The 21,056-nt window shown below is 38.2% G+C and overlaps 1 protein-coding gene and 1 long non-coding RNA gene across 2 annotated transcripts; one reads left to right on the forward strand and one right to left on the reverse strand.

The window, feature by feature from the left end:
- Nucleotides 1-963: 963 nt before the first annotated feature.
- LOC134753401 (ruvB-like 2) lies at nucleotides 964-13,036 on the reverse strand. Its single transcript, XM_063689289.1, has 12 exons — nucleotides 12,931-13,036; nucleotides 12,573-12,759; nucleotides 12,045-12,161; nucleotides 11,244-11,325; nucleotides 8,679-8,838; nucleotides 7,726-7,822; nucleotides 7,345-7,476; nucleotides 6,095-6,207; nucleotides 4,957-5,177; nucleotides 3,489-3,627; nucleotides 2,418-2,529; nucleotides 964-1,202 (listed from the first exon to the last, which is right to left on the reverse strand). The coding sequence occupies exons 1-12, from the start codon at nucleotides 12,934-12,936 to the stop codon at nucleotides 1,168-1,170; spliced, it is 1,401 nt and encodes a 466-aa protein (XP_063545359.1). The 5' UTR covers nucleotides 12,937-13,036; the 3' UTR covers nucleotides 964-1,167.
- A 210-nt stretch (nucleotides 13,037-13,246) lies between these two features.
- Nucleotides 13,247-20,740, forward strand: LOC134753207 (uncharacterized). Its single transcript, XR_010128796.1, has 2 exons — nucleotides 13,247-13,387; nucleotides 20,584-20,740. It is a non-coding gene; the product is annotated as an uncharacterized LOC134753207 (long non-coding RNA).
- Nucleotides 20,741-21,056: the final 316 nt, after the last annotated feature.

Here is a 21,056-nt window from a genome sequence, read left to right on the forward strand (position 1 = left end):
GAAAAAATCTAACTTCTAAGTTAACGTTAAAAAAAGATACGGCCGTTTATGCCGCAAAAAACGTATATTTCGACTTTCAAGGGAATCAAAATTTATAGGGTACTTCAAGTAGAACTAGTTTATTAATGAAGTAATTTAAGTATCAATATGTCTAGAGTTAAAACTTGATAATTTGCAATTATGAATAAAACGTGCACGCAATAAAATAGTGACTCGCGTTACACTTACCGTGGACATAGATTAATAAGTAAGGATAGTGCTCACTCCATACATCAGTTTTGTTACCAAAACGACTATTATTTGGGTTCATCCATTAATTACGTCACACGAATTTCGATGTTTTTTCACCCCTCCCCCCCCTCCTTGTCACACTTGGTCACATTTGACAAACCCCTCCCCCCTGGTGTGACGTCACATTTTTTCAATGAAATCAGCAAATCGAATTAAGTATTATTAATATTTTATCAAAATATTTTTGACAAAAGAAATATTAGTACCCCCTTGTCACAACATGTCACATTTTCTTGACCCCCTCTCACCCCTAACCGTGTGATGTAATTAATGCATGACCCCTTTTCGTAGTCTACATCTAGCGTCAAGTAGCGGAACTATCAGTACTGCTACTCGACACTAGATGTCACATGTGTCGCGAATGACGAAAAGTGTATTGCTGAACAATTTACAACTAATATTACAAGCAGGAGTTGAAAAAAGAGTTCCGGTTAATCCGGTTATAATATTAGCTGAAAATTGTTGAGCATTAGACTTTCCGTTTGTCGCGACATCTATTGTCGAGTAGCAGTACTGGTAATTCCGCTACTTGAAGCTAGATGTCGACTAAGAAAATAATAAGCATTTAGGTAACAAAACTGATGTATGGAGTAAGCACTCTATGCTTACTATTTTCTCTATGCCGTGAACAATACACGAATACGTGAGGCAATACAGCTTCGGTGAAATTAAGGAATTAACGGGACTTTCAAAAAATATAGTACATTTTTATGGTTGCAAAATCTAAAAATAACATAAATCATGTTCTTTTGATATCACGTTACTTTTTGTTTAAATGAATAAAACGAGATGGAAAATCATTAACATAAAATAGCACATTGGCGGTCTTTAGGTACCTGCATACGTCATATTAAAATATTTGGTAGCAATTTAATTTTACTGAGATACCTCCATTGCTTGCTGTGGGCCATCTGAAACAACACATTTTTGTTGAAAATTAATACAATGTAGGTTGTACATTGTACGCAATTTCATAATCTGACGGATAATGTGTTTCAAACTTACCGTCAGATTAAGAAAATGCGTACAAATAATTGTCAGATTAAGTATTAGGAAAGAGAATTAAGAAGACATAAGCTCACTCCATACATCGGTTTTGTTATCAAAAACATAGAGTAACTTATACTAGAGCGGTACTGTCATAGTAAATTTTGTAACCCCAGTAAATTCACTGCCATCTGTCGACACACTTTAAAACTAAAATTGAAGATTTGTAAAAATACGATAAAATGTATTTAAATATAGATAAATGATTTTTTTTATTTGCATTAATTATTTTGATGATTTTGACCCATGTTCTTTCACTGATATGCGTTTAAATTGTTTAATAACAAACGAAACCGTCAACGCCATCTATACGACAGTAGGCCAAAGCTAGTAACGCCCTCTGAACGAGAATCAAATTTTCTTGATTTTCGATGCACGTTTTTTTCTTAGACTGTATCCATCTAGTACGGAGTTATATCTATCTTTGTCAAAAAGATTATTTTCTTAGTCTACATCTAGCGTCAAGTAGCGGAACTATCAGTACTGCTACTCGACAATAGATGTCGCGGCAAACGGAAAGTCTAATGCTCAACGAACAAATTTTCAGCTAATATTGTAACCGGATTAACCGGAACTCTATTTTCAACTCCTTCTGCTTATAATATTAGTTATAAATTGTTGAGCAAATACACTTTTCATCAGTCGCGACACATGTGACATCTAGTGTCCAGCAGCAGTACTGATGGTTCCGCTACTTGACGCTAGATGTAGACTACGAAAATAGTCTTTTTAGCATAATTATAGCATCAACATGAACTAAACTAACCAAACCCACAATCTACTTTACGTTTTTTTTTTTAACTGCCCACCAACCCCCCACCAACATAGACGACAAATGCGGTTAAGGGTGGTATACCACTTGTCCAATTTCTCTGTCCAATGTGTATTGCGTTTCACTCTCTCATTAAACAAAATGTAAGACGCAAGTACACATTGGACCAAGATATTGGACAGATGGATACCATCCTAAGGTAGACTGCGCGTAGCAAGATATCACTCATATCTCAATCTGACACGCTCGAGTAACTACGAAAATCCCTTCTTAGGCTCCTCTACAAATAGACATAAGGTGCTCTCACCGCCGGATCCATCGTCGAACATGAACTCATCCTGGTACTCCTTGAGGAACTGCTCCGACCGGTGCTCGTCCAGGAAGAGGGAGTACACCTTCATCACATCTTCCATGCTCACCTGCCAAAATAATCATTTGATTTAAAATCTTATTAAACTGAAATAGATATCATACACTAAAGAATAAAAACCGGCCAAGTGCGAGTCGGACTCGCCCACCGAGGGTTCCGTACTTTTTAGTATTTGTTGTTATAGCGGCAACAGTAATACATCATCTGTGAAAATTTCAACGGTTCATGAGATACAGCCTGGTGACAGACAGACAGACAGTGGAGTCTTAGTAATAGGGTCCCGTTTTTACCCTTTGGGTACGGAACCCTAAAAACCGGCCAAGTGCGAGTCAGACTCGCACACGAAGGATTCCGTACTATTACGCAAAAAACGGCAAAAAAATCACGTTTGTTGTATGGCAGCCCCACTTAAATATTTATTTTATTCTGTTTTTAGTATTTGTTGTTAGAGCGGCAACAGAAATACATCATATTTCAACTGTCTAGCTATCACGATTCATGAGATACAGCCTGGTGACAGACAGACAGACAGCGGAGTCTTAGTAATTGGGTCCCGTTTTTACCCTTTGGTACGGAACCCTAAAAAGTGACCAAATCCACTGGTGGCCGAGGAGCACCATCTCTCTCTCTATACCGTAATCCAGTAAAGTGGGTCGCCTTTAGAGTTGGTCAATTTTTAGGGTTCCGTACCCAAAGGGTAAAAACGGGACCCTATTACTAAGACTCCACTGTCCGTCTGTCTGTCACCAGGCTGTATCTCATGAACCGTGATAGCTAGACAGTTGAAATTTTCACAGATGATGTATTTCTATTGCCGCTATAACAACAACTACTAAAAAGTACGGAACCCTCGGTGCGCGAGTCCGACTCGCACTTGTGTAATACAAGTGGAAGTCCCTTTCTAACAAAAGCTGTCAAAAAGAACTTCCACTTGTATTACAAGCTACAAGCTTTTGATAAACGGGCCCCATGTCGCCCTTAGAGTTGGTCAATTATTTTTTTCAGTACCTCAGTAGCCTTCCTCCGTTTGGCGACAAGAGAAGCTGTAGTGATGAGTTGTATCGCGTATCTGAGTGAAGTCTCCGTGGCGAGGCGAGCTAACACTGTCAGAGCGTCGCTTGACATCTGACAGTCCTCTTCTTCGCATCTGATGAAGATATAGGCACAAAGTGAGGGATGTCTTCAAAAGGGCTTATTTTTCTATGAAAACCATACAAAAATAAGCCCTTTTGAAAAAACTAAGTATTTCATACAAAACGGACACGCTCCACTTCGGCCCGAATGGAATTACACGTTGCCACTAACAGCATATTGTTCACATGTTGACATTTCAAATTAGGTCCGGAAATACTACGTATCCAGTGCGTTGAGTGAAGACACAGTGAAGATGATATGGGACATTTTCTATGAAAAGGGACCTTATTGTCGATGGCGCTTACGCCGTACAGCGTCGCGCGGCATTGTATTTATATAGGAGCATCGTTAATAATGGCGTAAGCGCCATCGACAATAAGGTCCCTTTTTATAGAAAATACCACATATGTAAAGAAATTTCATACAGCCTTACACACCTAAGCCTGTAAAGCAACCGTTTTGTTTTGAAAAGCAGCCGCGCCCCGGCGGGTTGGTCAACAGTTCAACACCTTCTCGTAACTCATGAGGCCCTGGTACTTGCTCAAGCTAAATTCAGTTTTTAGACAGTATTTTTCTCGATTTTGGCCACCGTAGCCTATGGATATTTCATTGCAAGTTTGAGAATAGTAGAGAAGGGAAGAAAGGCACTCATTTCTGCCGAGGTAGTAGTCAATAGTCCGAGGCTGAAATAATGCCTTTCACCCGAGTTAAACACTCTGTTTTCATTTCGCATACGACTGTGATACGAGGGAAGTAAAATGCATGTTTATTTTTAAACACACTTTTTTATACTATTTCTTGGGGGTACTTTCAATTAACAATTTAGGCAAAAGTCGTTATTTAAGGAATGGGGTTATTTATTATAATAGAAATTGTATAACAAATCCATTCAAACCCAAATTTCAATTGCTTATTATCGTAAAAAAATTACAAAAATCGTAGTTGGGACGTAAAACGCTCTAGTGCAGAAACTTATAATTTTCTGCACACCTTTTAGAACAACAATAACCCTCTTTCAGAGCATGAGAAAAGAAAAAGCACTATACAAATTTCGGAAGAGAAACGGGGTTGCCGGCCGCGTATCCCTATCGAGCTCACTGCGCTCGGCCGTCTATATCTACTTGCCCTGCAACCCTTCGTTTCCCGGCCTCTATAGTAATGTACTATTGGTAGATACATTAATAGAGAGCGAACTAAAGGACTGAATGAACGCAACGAGCGATCGACAACCCGCCTGTTACCGGCCGGGCCGATTACTGTTTCCATCTCCAGGGTTTAACATGCGCGTTGCCGACCCTTAACACATAAACACACACAAACTTTAAATAAACTTGGTTCTCACCTAATGTTGAGGATCTCCTTAAGATCTTTATGATCGTAAGGCTGTGTAGGCACAATAATAGCGCGGTCCAGGAGGTCCAACGGTATGCCGTGGGGGCTCTTGTACGTGGTGCCTCGGATCCGAGTTATGCCGCGGTTGGTCGCCATTATGACGACGGGGGCTGTTTCGGATTCCAAAGCGCGGTTTAGGAAGGAGAAGCACTCAATGTCCAACATGTGAGCCTGGGGACAAAGATTTTAAATAATAAATAAATTAAGGCATTTTCTATGAAAAGGGACCTTATTGTCGATGGCGCTTACGCCGCACAGCGTCGCGCGGCATTGTATTTATATCGGAGCATCGTTAATAATGGCGTAAGCGCCATCGACAATAAGGTCTCTTTTTATAGAAAATACCACAATTTTTGTTTACCAACCTGAATTAGCTACCTACTTCGGGGATGAACTGAACAGTTTCGTTTGATTTTTGATTGGTTCAATAGGGGATATAACTGCAATGTTCTGCCACCAGAGTGCAGGACTACCCTTTTAAGTAACTTGTGCATACTGTAAGTTTAACATGTTTTTGATAAGATTTCAGAGATAATAAAATTATTCATCATCGATTCGGTTTGCTTACAGAGGACCTACCAGGTAAACGCGAATCCGAAAATTCGCTTTCTGCCTCTTTATCGCTCGAATATGCAAGAGTGACAGATATATTAGATAAATAAATTTTCTTGTTTCTCGATAGACCCTCAGATTGTGGTAGTGGCGCCCTGGCGCCCCCTTACGCAGAGTTTCGCGTAATATTCCCTTACCAAGCCCTTACCAGGATTCAAATCTAAAACCTACAGCCTCGTAGACAGTCACTACCACCTAGAATGAATGTGGCTTTCCATCAGAGAAGGGTCCTTATGTTTCATATGCAATAAGGACCTAGTATCAGAATTTCTTATGGAATTTCAGATAAAAAGGACCTTATTGCACCTCTGTGATGGAATTGGAAAGTCATAAATTTGGCCGTAGATTTATAGATTATTATTAATTTTACGTTATCTTAAAATATCAGAACAGTGAACCGAATAAACAGGAGGTTTTGATTTGAATACTTGCCTAACTAACACTTTCTTGAAATTGGAAATATGGGAAAAGGGTACCTCGTCAATAAATAGAACTCCGGGTATCATCTCCGCCTTGCCCTCCTCGCGCCACTCCGCCACTTTGCTGTTGATCTGCTCGCGAATCTCAGACTTGATCTCACCGGTATCACCTGCGAACACATTTATTTATTCAATGTTTTGTAAATTTAGTAACTTATCTTTTGTACTTACAACCCGTTACCCATTATAACCCTATTGTACTTGTGTTTTTAGGGTTCCATACCCAAAGTCTGTCTGTCACCAGGCTGTATCTCATGAACCGTGATAGCTAGACAGTTGAAATTTTCACAGATGATGTATTTCTCATCTAACAACATCAACAAATACTAAAAACAGAATAAAATAATTTTTTTTACCGTTTGTTGCGTAATGGTACGGAACCCTTCGAGCGCGAGTCCATCTCGCATTTGGCCGATTTTTTTTGTTCGTTGCTGTAAGTTTTGTTTTTTGCGACATTAAATGACTTTTTTTTATAACACGATGCGTTTTTATACCTCACCTTCAGCCATTAAAACAATGAATATTTGCAACTCTAAAAAGCCGAGAGTATTTTCAGGTATTGTAACACAAAATCTTAATTTTCGAAACGTTATCTAAATTTAAATATTTAGGACATAATGTCTTATATTATTAATAATTTATTTATTTATTGAAAACACGTTTACAATGATAATTTGTTGTGTTGTGTTAAATTTGTTGTGTTAAATGTGTAAAGATGATAACTTGTTGTGTTGTGTTCAATTATAAGGCTCATCCGGTTGTGTCCTAGCCCTAAGTTAGCTCCTAGTCATTAGTTAATTTGCATGTTAATTTGTTTTGTAATTGTACTAACATTATTTTTATTAGCTATGTAAGTTACTAACACATATGGGTGTATTATGCCTGAAATAAATGATAATTTTCAATTTAATTTATAAGATCAATAGTGTCTCATCAATCTCATGGCTCTTGGCTTAGAACACAGAATAAGTAATAGTACTACCGTAGAAAGGACACTTCCTACAAACCCGAAGTTTGATTCGAGGACGTATCATGCTGTCCCTTTCTTATGTATGGTACTGTCCCTGTCGGCTATTTAGGGTTGTCAAAATTCAGGTCATTATCTTATCTGTGGTCGTACACGCAATGGGACATCAAGTTGTGCCAACCCTAATAATTGGTTGATGAGGAGTGTCCCCCCACTGCTTAGTTACAATTGTAACAAGTCAAATAGGCTGCAGTCTCACAGACCATACGATTAAACTTACCAGAGAAAAGTGCGAGGAATCCGTGAGTGCGAGAATTGATGACGTCAACTTCGTGTAAGGTCACTGTGTGGACAACTTCCTTGCGTTTCTGCAGCTCGCCTTCTGGGCATTGTACGAAACGCGCTTGCTGGCCTGACAAATAAAAATAACAAGTGTTACAAGTACTTTAAACATACTTTAGGTTTTCTTTAAGATTTTGCTAAGACCGACAGGACTATAGCTACAGCAAAACCAACGTCAATTATTCAAATTTATGAGCAATTGTGATGAAAATAAATAATACAATTTTATTTACACTTGGTGCCGTGACCAGGATAATTCAAGTCAATGTATCTAAGCCCAATACCTTGTAAGGTTAAAGTTTATTAAGTATATATACACCTGTGGCATCGTAGTCTCTGGCGCGTGCGAAGCTGCGTCCGAGCTTGTTGATCTTGCCCGTGGCTTTGTCTATGGTGATCACGTCTCCGGCTTGTACCTGAAGTAGACGGGTTATGTAGCCGAACAGCATGACATATTTATACAAAAAAGAAATACTACTACACTACTGCAAATAGTTAAAAATATTGAAGTTGCAGTCACAGAATACATAATAGTATTACATATAGTCGTTCGGTTTATAGCTGGCCCCGGACGGCTAATCCTTTGTCTATTGTTAAGTATAGTCCGCGCGCGAATTCCGTGCACGGCTGAGGAATGTTAGGAATGTTGGGCGTCATGACAGAGTGGTGTCATTTTGTACGTACGGGTGCGGCGCACACCCTCCCACTTCCACGACCTCCGAATGCACGGAATTGGCGCGCGGACAGTAAAACCGTAAATGCTACTACCTGCATAAAAATGGAATGGAAAATGCAAAAAGATTCAAAGTGATCAAATGGAATACAGTTCGTTCAATGATTTACCCGAGTTTGAAGTTAAGCAACTCAATTGTGAGAAATTATAAATGATGGTTGAAGTTTGTAAATACCTTCTCCTCAAGCATGGAGTCTAACAACATTTATTCCCACTCGATAATGCAAGCTCTACTTACCATCTTCACATTTTAGAATATGTAATCCATAGCCACAGGGCGGACACGCTATACATCATAAATCACTTGCTTTTCTATGTGTGGACGGCACGTCTAGACACACGTCATGCGTCATAGTGTGAGTAAGTTGCTTAAAAATAGCACTGAGCGGTCGGCGAACGGCCGTCAATCTACTGTCGCGGGGCGAGGTCATTCGAGTCGGGGCAGGGCGGTACGTGGCCGTTCTGTATGATAATACTATTACTTATTCTGTGCCATAGCCTAAGTAAGACTGACTTTTTAGTTACTAAAACACCTGTACCTTCTCTTTAAGCATGGAGTCTATCATCTTGGCCCCCATGTCGTAGTTGGTCTCCATATCAGTTGTCTTGAGTGTGAGGCGCCCGACGCGCGCCGCGCCGCCGGCCGCGCGGTCAACCACCACCTCCACGACTTCACCCTCGATGATTTCTGACTCCTCCCTGGTTGAAATAAGTTCAACGGTTAAGGGTCTCTGGCAAGCTCGGTTCTCCTTACAAACGTTCCACTCTCATTTTAAAACGACTAGCTAGATTGCTCTGAAACTTTGTACTTACAATAGAATAAGGTATATCTATGTCTGTAATTAGTTTATGTAGCTTCAGGTCTATCTATCTATCTATCTAGCCCTTTTATTCTGAGCTAGAGTATGTCCCGTAGCTCAGTGTGCCGCTTGGCAAAGGCCTCCTCTAGCTCTTTCCATTGAGGTCTGTCGTGGGCCACTCTTCTCCAGTTCGGGCCCGCTGTGAGTTTGAGTTCATCCTCCCATCTTGTTCGAGGTCTCCTCTGGCCCCGTGTACAACCTCTTGGATACCAAAGCTTCAGATACCATAGTTAAAAAAATACAGTGAATTTAAGTTTTTCATACAAAACTTGTTTTTGCTCTATTTCGTTTGTTTTATAAACTGGAGCTATATAAACTAATTGCACACCTAGATATACAATGGTATGTGCAAAGTTTCTTTACAATCCAACATGTAGTTTTAAAATGAGAGCGGAACCACGTTTGTATGGGAAGGTGCGATTTGGCCGAGCTTGCCGGGGACTCATAAGAGACAAACTTAGAAAGGGTCTTAAGTATAAACTAGTGGCTCTGTGAGCTGTAGACCTCGCGAGCATAGCTTAAACTTAAAACTCAATAAATGTATGGCTCCACCATTTTGAAAAAAATCCAAAATCTGAAGCAACAAAAAAAACTAATTATCCTATAACCTGCTTACAAAATTTTAGAAGAATTTCATTTTTGTTCAAGCTAAAATGGAGACCTTTGCTAATGTTCGGTCAATTAGAAAAAATCTACTAAGTTTTACTATTATGTTAGGCGCTGAGAACACCTGTTAATAAGACCTATAAAAATTTAAATTGCATTTGTCTCAGCAAGTTTATATCTGTGGGTGACTAGAAGTTATAATATATACAAGTTATTTACAAAAAATATCAATTACTATCAAAAAATAAATGTGTGTCATATACTACCTCTATTCTATACTTTTATAAGTATATTTGGAATGCAGTTCAAAAAGACTTGCATTCTGAAAGACTGACTGTGAAATTGTTGCTATAAAAGAAAAGTGTGGGTATATTAAATATATTAATAAGGGGTCACTCACATATTTTAAGTCGAAAAACGCTCGACATGTTTCACTCCGTACCGAGAAGTGTCATCAGGATCCAGGAGGAGGAGCTCCTGATGATACTACTCGGTATGGAGTGAAACATGTCGAGCGTTTTTCGACTTAAAATACGTGAGTGACCCGTTATTAATATATTTAATATGTAGTAGTAGTAGTAGTAGTAAATCACTTTATTGTACAAAACAAAAATTGATAACATGAAATTCATATAAATTTAGGTACAAAGGCGAGCTTATCCCTATAAGGGATTTCTTCCAGCTAACCTTAGAGTAAATGAGTGGAAAATTCGAATTAGATAGATAGACAAACTTACAGAACGTACAATAATATTTAAGAAGGAAAACTACAATATTAACTAGACTTATATTGACCGGGATATAGACCGTGATTACCTTTTGTATTATTTGTGAGCTCCCGATATTTCGACGCAGTTACATGCATCATGTTCACGGGTGACTGAAGATAGCGGGTGGGTGTCAAAGTTGTGTAGACAGCGCTCTGTCTACCCTCATTCTTGCGCGTCGGCTGCGTTCACTTTCAACGTTACCAACGGTCGCATTCACACTTGTTGGTCCGGTCGCGTTCACACTCGTTGGTCTGTCCAAACACACTACACTCACGGTGTCACTACGCGTGTTTGATTCGGATATCACTGGTTTTTTACACAAACAAATCACAGGATTCCACACATTTGACAGTACAAAAGGTAATCACGGTCTATATCCCGGTCAATATAAGTCTAGTGAAACTAACCGTGAATCATTAAAAACTACAATATTAACGTCTACGAATAACTAAAATACATCAATTGCATTATGCAATAAAATAAATATGTACTAGCATACATGAATATATAGTACTAAATAAATATTAAATAAATATATATATATATATAATATATAAATAATATATATATATATATTAGCACTCAACCAAATCACAGTTCGTGGGAAAGCCAAAGCTTTTTCAGATTAACTTTGAGTGATGCTACAGACCGGGACCGTTTGAGCGACAGGGGCAACTCGTTCCACAACTTCACCGCGCGCACTGTGAATGAATTTGCGTACGTTCGAGACTTATTCGAAGGGATAGCAAGCGTAAGATTAGCACTAGAACGTAAGCGGTGATCACTTCCTTCAGCCAGATAGTTAAATCTGTCTGTATCTCACGGAAGTTTTGTTATTAAAAGTGTGTGTATTATAAATATTACTTACTTGATTCTGATGCCAATAGATTTCCTGATGGCTTGTGTCAGAGCTTCTGTTTTGCTCATTTCTAGAGAATAGATTTCGGATCCTGAAAGAAAAATAAATATTAAACTTATAAAGGTTTGTGCAGATTATTTTGAACACCTGCTTAGCTTAGCTCCTTCTATTGCTCACTGTGTTATTGCAATGAGGGCTATCGTTTTTGTGCTCACCAGTTGGCGCTACTGTAGATGTAGGTCCAGAAAAACAGATCTCAAAATTCTTATAAAATCAATACGTTCTAATATAAAAGGTATTTTAACATCTAAATGTGTCATTTTTTCAACCTGTTTAATTTTGCATACATTTTAGTTGGCACTTTTTTTAAACCACTGACATTTATTGGGCTATATCTTTTGTTTGCCATGATTAATCAAAGATGGACAAAGATTTACCACAATTATGAAAGAGGAGTGAAAACTCCTGATAAAAAAGCTTGAAACCCCCAAAACTTCTATGCATTTGACATTTTAAAAGACCTCCATCTACACTAGCACCCCTAGCGGTGAAATTAAACGCGGTAGCCCTCATTAAAATACTCAAATAAACCTTGTGCCTGCTTTGACCTCGAAAGGCCCAATGTGCATCACAATGTACACTCTGTTTCAATCTAATTTGAACTTTACACTAACTGAATAAAGGAGCAATTCTTTTGTTTCATTGTTTTCTAAAACAAACGAAAGTCACCCTAATCTTCTATACATCAAGTTTCAAATTAATAATAGGGAAACTTTGTATGGTGGGCCTTACGAGGTTAAGATAGCTTACCTGCCATACTAGTGAAGGGTGTATCAGGCCCCAGCGCCTGCGCCAGGCCCATGGCAATGGCAGTCTTGCCAGTGCCAGGCTGTCCCGCCAGCAATACAGCACGGCCGGCTATTTTGCCTATTGGGAGCAAAAATTATTTTTGATACAGTTACAGGATCAATCAACTAGAACCCAATGATGATCATTAAATTCTTGTTAAAAAAAGTCATGATTTATTAATTAAGCATACAGTGACCATCACTAGTGCCTGACAACAAAAAATTTGATATTGTTACTATTTCCTTATGCCAAATTGTAGTTTTTGAAGGAATATAAAGCTCAATAACAGGTATCTTTAAAAAGCAGTTATTAGCAAAGTCCAACTTTGTAGTCATATTAAGTCATTCATTAAAGAAAGAGAACACCATAGAGTTCCTCAATATTGCCAACAGTATAATGGGCAAAGTTGAGCAAGTGTACGGTAACTACAGCTTACACTTTAAATAAATCAACATGCAACCTGTTGTCATAGCAACTGCAGTTCAATACCTTCTCGAATCATCTGCAGAACGACGCCTGCAGCTTTTCTAGCGGTCTTCTGGCCCACCATGCCCTGCGACACGGCGCGGGGCTCCAAAGAATCATCGAGACCCAATCCTCGGATATGCGAGTGTGCCCCTATACGCTCTATACGCGTTATGGAGCGCACTTCTTGCACTTGCGCTGCTGCTAGAGACTGAAATAGGGCACATTTATTTATTTCATTGGATTTTTTACTCAGAATTACAATTTATTACAGGTTTTTTAAAAGATAACCTAAAACTGCGCCTTGACCATGTTAGCAAAATAAAATGTTATATACACATGAATAACTAATTACACACTTTATAGTAATAGAAATACTTACAGCCATGTTTTACACTTCTTTAATACGTGAAATTCTAGGTAAATGACGAGAAAACTGAAGAAATTCGGCAACGCCGCACTCCAAAACAATTTGTTTGACAAATGTGTTTAAAAAAAAAAGGCAAAAGCACAATGCGCAGCAACGGCGCCGTTTAAGACAAAGAAAAAACATCCGATTATTGTTATAAGAAGTTCGGCAATCAATCCAGCACTGACGAAATTTCGTCCAGCATTGTCCAGCATCCAGACAGCTATTTTTTTCATATGGTATCCCCAAATCGATATTTCTTGCGCACTTGCTGTAAAGTATTTTGTGAAGCGAAATATTCTAATAAATCAAAATGCTGGCTGCAACCAGGACCCTCCTGAGGAGCAATGCTCAAATCGCCAAGAGCATCGTCCAGAAGAGGAACATGAGCGTGATCGTCACACCCGCCAGGGAAAAGGTTACGAAAGCTGTAAGTACAAAGTGTCTCAACAGTTTTACGTAAATTTTAGTTGCTATTTTGTTAAAAAGCTTCACAGCCAGTTTTAATTACAAGTAGCAGTAATTACTTTCAATTAGTGACAAATAGAAGTAGTAAAATTAGCGTTGTGAAGTTTTTTACATTACGTAATTATAAGGAAACTTAGGTTATATTAGTCTGGTCTGTGCAGGCCTCTCTTCAAGTAGGCTGATCTGATGATGATGGTCTGCGTAAAGATAAAAAAAGGACAATACTATTGTTACATTTATGTGAATTTAATAAAGAACCCTTAGAATATTGCTAGGGTGACTAAATATTTATAGGGTTATTATTTTATTCTATAGATAAGGTTAATCAGTTATTGTGTCTAAAAGAAATGAATTATCATTCATTTTACTTTTTTTTTCAACTGCAAGTCTTGTAGAACTCTTATGCATACCTTTTATATATTGCTGATGATGATTAGTATTGGTGATGACTAATATTTATTTCTGTTTATTTTTCTCCTATTTAGAGTTTATACTTGGTAGCCCATGCAGTGTCTAGATCTCAATTTCACTATGAATATAGTTTTATTTATTGAAACAGTGAGTTATTTTATTTTGGCTTGGGATTAAAAGTTTAAAGGCAAGTTTCTTTTATTATACCCCAGATGGATGGTTTTGTATCCCCTTTCATGCAACATTTTATTCCCCTTTCTTTTCATGTCAATCAATTATAATTTTATAAACCAACTATAAATGCATGTACCTACCTTCCATACCTAAACAAGATGTTTACACAAAAGTTTGACATAAACTCACCCAATAATACATTTTTATAGACTATAGTTGGTCAAACCAAATTGGCAGTAAATAAGAACAAAAAAAAAACTATACTCATCCTTTTCTTTGGGGTGCCAGTACTAGTGTAAGACAAAGATAGTATGATTCTCTCTATCTATGTTTGAAATGAGACAGTACTTTGACAAACTATAAATCAATTTATATGTAGCATGTTTTTTTTACATAAAAATGTATGTTTTATTATTCTTGAAACAAAGGATAAATTCACTGTTTAGGAAGGGGTCCGACCTCAAACCCTTTAAACGCTAGCTAGCCTGCAACTCAATTGAACTACTGAAAAAAAGGTTCTAAGAATAATATTGTGACCAGTAACTTGCAGAATTTTAATAATATAAGATAAAAGAATTCACTGGTTAGACAACTAAAATAACAAAGAACAGTACCCGTACCACAAGTCACTGAGAGTGTCAACACTGACATATATGCCAATGTCTACGTATTTTACTTTCTATACACCTTGCTCACACTAACATTTCAGTACGAGTGAGATGCATAGAAAGTAATTTACGTTCACACTAGCGTTTATGTCAGTGCCAAACTGGTTGTAGCCACATAGAAGAACAAATAATACACAAATATGTCACTACATTTTACTTTGTATTTTTTTCCTTGGTTGAATTCCCTGTGAGATTGTGAGAGTATACAAATATAGATCTGCATGTGTTTTTCTCCCTGTTTTGTTTGCATATTTTTATTTTGTTCAAGTTTTTATTCAGATTTTCATAGATATTTGATTCTATATAGACATGATTTAAACTTTCACGATTTTTACTCATTTTTATTCACAACGACGGGACTTAATCGTGTAAACTGAGTTTTAAATGTACCACCGACGTTTCGAGGACGGCGTTGTCCCTGTGGTCTCGGAGAAGACTGGGACAACCACCGACCACGACCACTACGACAACTAGATACATAGATTTTGAGACACTTTGCTTTGAGTCTAAATATGTTATTTATTTAAATATATTAATAACGGGTCACTCACGTATTTTAAGTCGAAAACGCTCGACATGTTAATATGTCTGTGTCTCACGGAAGTTTTGTTATGTTATTTATTTATTCCTTAATGTCAGTATTCCAGTATACTGGAAGGAGTTGGATGAGGCCTTTGCCGACAGGCACACTGAACTAAGACTACTAAGAGACTTCATATAAATATTTTAAACTAATTCTTCTCTTCTTCTTCTTCCTGGCCATTATTATTCCCATCTCTAATTGGGGTCGGCCCTCCTTATACCATTACGCCACTTTATGCGGTCTGCAAAATAAATATTTTAAACTAATTAATTATCATAAAATCAACAAACATGTTCAGAACAAGGGGCTATATAAATAAATAAATAAATGTCATGAAATAAAACTATGAAAACGGATTATATCGCGTATATTGAATTTATAATACATCCCGACGTTTCGAACTCTTTACAGCGTTCGTGTTCAACGGGTGACGCTGTAAAGAGTTCGAAACGTCGGGATGTATTATAAATTCAATATACGCGATATAATCCGTTTTCATAGTTTTATTTCATGAGTAACTATCGCGGTAACCGAAGACAATATTAAATAAATGTCACTTATTTCTCAAAACCTCAGAATTGTTAGTTACACAGTCAATGTACCAAAATGAATAATATTAAAGTTTACTATTGTACAATGTACAGTAAATGTTCATAGGAATAATTTATATATGGGATAATCTCAAAAATCACAATTATTCACAAAAACCAGCAGCACTGTATGTTGGCAATACTTACAAGATTCCGTGCTGTTGAGACTTAACTGTTGCCAACATTAAAATACTTCTAAATGTTTATTATTGTGATTTTCTAAATTATGCCATTACAAAACTACTCACAGAAATGAAAACAAAAAACTGTTTAAAACAATGTTATTTATTTAATCGTATGGCAAACAATATTCGAGTCGCTTAAAATATAAAAAGATAAAAAATTAAAGAGCTATTATCCAATGTCTTCGCCCATAGGGCTGCGTCTTCAGTAGGCGCGAGCAGGTCTAAATGGTTACCATTAAACTTTCTCTTTAGATCAGTCATATATTATGTATTCAAAACAATTGAAATCTGAAAAATTACTAAACAAAATAAAAACATGTCCGACCATTCGGAGACTAAAACCAACTTATATTTCAGGAGCTGCTGATCCTCTCCAGCGCCATGGTGGTGGGCTGGTGCGCCATCCCCGCCTGGGTCCTCGTCAACATCAAGAACTACCGTGCCCAGGAATAAGCTTATTGAATGTTTAGAGTATAAGTAAAGTAATTTATGCATTAGACGTATGTGTTTTATTTTTATGCTTGGTAACAGAAACACATTCTGTCCTGGATATCTATTTTGTAGGAAATTTTGTACGGATTATCTACGTATAAGACTATTTTTTGCTATGGGCCACCGTTTAAGAGTTATTTACGGAAAATTATAAAAAGGACCTTTAATCTTTTGGACGCCAATGACGGATATATCGGCACCGCAGGTCCAACGCCAGACGGATTAATCAGTCACAGACCACAGAGCAACATAGACCTACGTGCATGTGCATAAAGTTCAATTTCAGTTTTGACACTTCGGTGACGTGGCGTCAGAATGACAGCTTTTGTGTTTGACACTGCGTCGAAAAGGTTAAACCCCCCACCCGTTAGCTTCACCCCCACCCTCCGGTACTTTTAGTATGTTGTTTAATACACCAATCCCTACAACTATGCCAAAATACGCGTATACCTACACGAATTACTTCCCCCGATTGGCAATTTTTGATTTTCGTTTGGTGTACTATAAAATTCTCTCATTCTACGAAAATGTCGGAAGCCGGCGTTGCTCGAAGGGCTGGCCGGTCGAAGTATTTAGCAGATGGCGCCAGCATAGCCTGCCCTGTCAATCCCTAGAATTGTGTCAAATTCTGTTTTTTTTTTTAAATATAATTTTATGCCCGGGATGCCAGCCCTTTAAGCCAAATCTCATAGAAGTCAACTAGAGAAGGGGGTATACCTAATATACTTACTGTTACTCTTTAGAAGGGGGCATGCTAGGATGGCGCCATCTATTCAAACCCTTAACAGTTGCCAACCCCATTTAATAATATGCGCCTGTGGTTTTTGTTGGAGCAACGTTGCACATTAAGTTATCTGCTACAACCATGGTTGGCTGTACGCTGCTTCCGCCTGGGTCCTCAGAACATCAAGAAATAGCGCGCCCAGGGACAATGTTAATTTAAGTAGTAAGTTTTACACCGGAACACAACCAATAAAATACGCCTACCCAATAATCACGAAAAAAGAACGTAGTAGACACATGCACACTAGATGGCGCTGGCGTCGAGTTACATCGCGCAAGCGTTAGTCTTTCACAGTTTCATGGCATGTATTAAGCGTCAGTGTGTAAACCGTTCGCGAGATGGCGCTACCGTACCGTTGAGTTACATCGTTCGAACGTTGGACCTTGGCTTTCTAAAAAGTTAAATAATAAATACTGGAAATGGTATTTGTATTATTAGAGGACTCTAGGTGTTCCACAATATTCCACATACGCTCTTCTCACAGCTCGATCCTCTTCCGGGCGTCCAAGATACCGCAGTAGGCCCGTCTTTTACTAACTGTGTGCATTAAAGGGGGACGGGTAGTCTATGTCGCGGCGAGATACTGTCGCGCCAATCATGTGCTAGCCCGGCTGGAGTGACGAAGCCGAAGAAACACTTAATCTGTGGTCACGGGCCTACGGCGAGGCGCAGCGCGGTGACAGCCAGATGTAAGCGTTATTTTTAGGGTTCCGTACCCAAAGGGTAAAAACGGGACCCTATTACCAACTATTACTAAGACTCCGCTGTCCGTCTGTCTGTCACCAGGCTGTATCTCATGAACCGTGATAGCTAGACAGTTGAAATTTTCACACATGATCCGATGTATTTCTGTTGCCGCTACAACAACAAATACAAAAAAGTACGGAACCCTCGGTGCGCGAGTCCGACTCGCGCTTGGTCGGTTTTTATTATAAACCGGCGATTGACCCTAGTCACACCTGATGGAAAGCAGAGCCCCACCGGTTCAGTAATAGCCTATTAACTCTTGCTTTAAAGAGACGGAGGTTATAATACCTACTTGAAGGATTTTCCAAGAGGTTATATTTGTCAGAGAATACAGATGGCGGGAGCGCATTCCATTCCTTAGCAGTCCGCACCAAAAAACACGAGGCAAATCGTTTCGTGCGTACAAACAAATTTTTTATAAATATTTATTTTTAGTTTTAAAGTGTGTCGACAGATGGCAGTGAATTTACTGGGGTTATAAAATTTACTATGACAGTACCGCTCTAGTATAAGTATGGTATAAGTTACTCTATGGTACAAATAAAATGTTTACAACGAACGGGTGCATTCAATACTGCGAATTGTAAACGCACCGCTTACCTTTGTGCTAAAGCGTTGCGATGCCAATAAGTGTGCGTTATGGTTACATTCAATGATTCCTACTTCAAAGAGTACTGTGCGTGTCCGGTTGAGGTAGTAGGATGTATTTCCATTTGTCTCCGCCGGGCACAGATGCGGAAAGGTGCATTTATATGAATCATTCCCATCTGTCCCCGCACCATGAATGGCGGCGGTCACGTGGACCAGGAACAAATGGGAGTACACCGTCAGTGCCGTTATTTTTGGTTTAATCTCTACTATAATCCATTCCTCTTTGTCCACACTAATATTATAAATGCGAAAGTCAGTCTGTCTGTTAGACTTATATTGACCGGGATATAGACCGTGATTACCTTTTGTATTATAAGTTTAGTGAAACTAACCGTGAATCATTCAAAACTCTAGTCTGTCTGTTACCTCTTCACGCTTAAACCGCTGAACCGATTTAGTTGAAATTTGGCATAGATATAGTTTGAGTCCCGGGAAAGGACATAGGATAGTTTTTATGTCGGAAATCATCCCTGAAGAGAGTGAAAAGGGGGGTGAAATTGAGAGATTTAATGAGTTGCCTGATAATTGATGTCAAGCAATGAAGCTTATGCCTAAATTGAATTATTGCTTTTACACTTTCTCCAGGCGCTAAGCTTACTCTAGCTGCTGTTACTGATTCGAGCCAGACGAAGTCGCGGGCAAAAGCTAGTCCATACCAAAGATAAATATAACTCCGTAGTAGATAGATACAGTCTAAGGAAAAAACGTGCCTCAAAAATTTGATACTCGATCAGATGGCGCCACTAGCTTTGGCCTACTCTCGTATAGAGGGCGTTGACGGTTTCGTTTGTTATTTATAATTTTAACACATATCAGTGAAAGAACCCATGTTCAAAATCATATAAAAATTATTTATGCAAATAAAAAAATCATTTATCCATATTTAAATACATTTTAACGTATTTTTATAAATCTTCATTATTAGTTTTAAAGTATGTCGAATTTACAGTGGTTACAAAATTTACTATGAATTGACAGTACTGCTCTATCTTATTATATCCTCTTTGTACATACTAATATTATAAATGCGAAAGTCTATCTGTCTGTGTGTTACCTCTTCACGGTTAAACCGCCGAACCGATTTAGTTGAAATTTGGCATACAGATAGTTTAGAGTCCCGGAGAGGGCATAGGATAGTTTTTATCTCGAAAATCATCCCTTAAGAGGGTCAAAAGCGGGGTGGAATTGAGATCATTGATGAAATGCCTGATAATTTGTGTAAACAATTAATCATATGCTCAAATTGAATGATTGCTATTAGACTTTATTCAGGCGCTATTCTCATACACGAAGTCGCGGGCAAAAGCCAGGTAATAATAAAATAAACTAAAACTACATAGCACAAAAATATATAACAAATTACCTAATGATATAAGAGACATCGAATTGGAGAAAATATTTAATAAAACTTTAAAACAATACCTAACCAAAAAATGTTATTACAGCTTACAGGACTATTTTAATGAAAACGAGTAAACAGGGAAATAAATAAAAACGCTGGTCTAACTTTTAAATACCTACTAAATTCACATCGGTTTCAGGTTTTAAACACATACAAGAGGTATATTTTCAACTAAATTAAATACCTACTTGTAAGTATAATAAGTATTATAAATATAGCTCATCCAGTGTATCTGCTCATATTTGTTTGTGTACCTGTGTCTCGGTGCGATAATAACAATGTACCTAATTGTATAATGAAACGATTAATATTGTTTAGCTATCTACCTACATTGCTGCGCCCATCAGGGTTTCATGTGTCATTTGTGTACCTACCTATACTCTTAAGTACTTGTAAAACCTGTAATGTACATGTGAAATGCAATAAATAAATACAATACAATACAATAACTATTTGCATTTATAATTTCAGGAGATGTTCATCCTGGCCGGCACCATGGTGGTCGGCTGGCAGATCGTCCCCGCCTGGGTGCTCATCCACATGAAGCAGTACCGCCATCTTGAATAGCCGCCATTTTGATTGCAACGTCTCTACAAGTGTGTGTAGTTAATAAATTGTATTGGTAAAATGTGTTTTTCTTTCTACTTAATCTGGCTGGTAACCTACATACATATAATCACGCCTATTTCCCGAGGGGGTAGGCAGAGATCACGGATTTCCACTTGCTACGATCCTGGCATACCTCTTTCGCTTCCTTCACTTTCATAACATTCCTCATACACGCTCGCCGGTTTAGGGTGCTCTTGACCTGGCCTTTCTTCAGGATTTCCCCGATCTGATCAGAGAAAGTCCGAGGTCTGCCCCTTCCAACTCCCGTTTCTACCTCTCCCTAACCTGGTAACCTATTTGTGATTAACAAGATCTTATGGCATATCCATAAAGCA

This window comes from Cydia strobilella, chromosome 26 (assembly GCF_947568885.1).
Source record: "Cydia strobilella chromosome 26, ilCydStro3.1, whole genome shotgun sequence".
Lineage (NCBI taxonomy): Eukaryota > Metazoa > Arthropoda > Insecta > Lepidoptera > Tortricidae > Cydia > Cydia strobilella.

Excerpts from the sequence above, each read along its gene's own strand:
- LOC134753401 (XM_063689289.1), bottom strand. Across the intron at positions 8,839-11,243 it reads TCTATTGGCATCAGAATCAA|GGAGGAGTCAGAAATCATCG; the intron begins GTAAGTAATATT and ends TATTTCAACCAG. Across the intron at positions 5,178-6,094 it reads GAGTTCTATTTATTGACGAG|GCTCACATGTTGGACATTGA; the intron begins GTACCCTTTTCC and ends CTTTGTCCCCAG.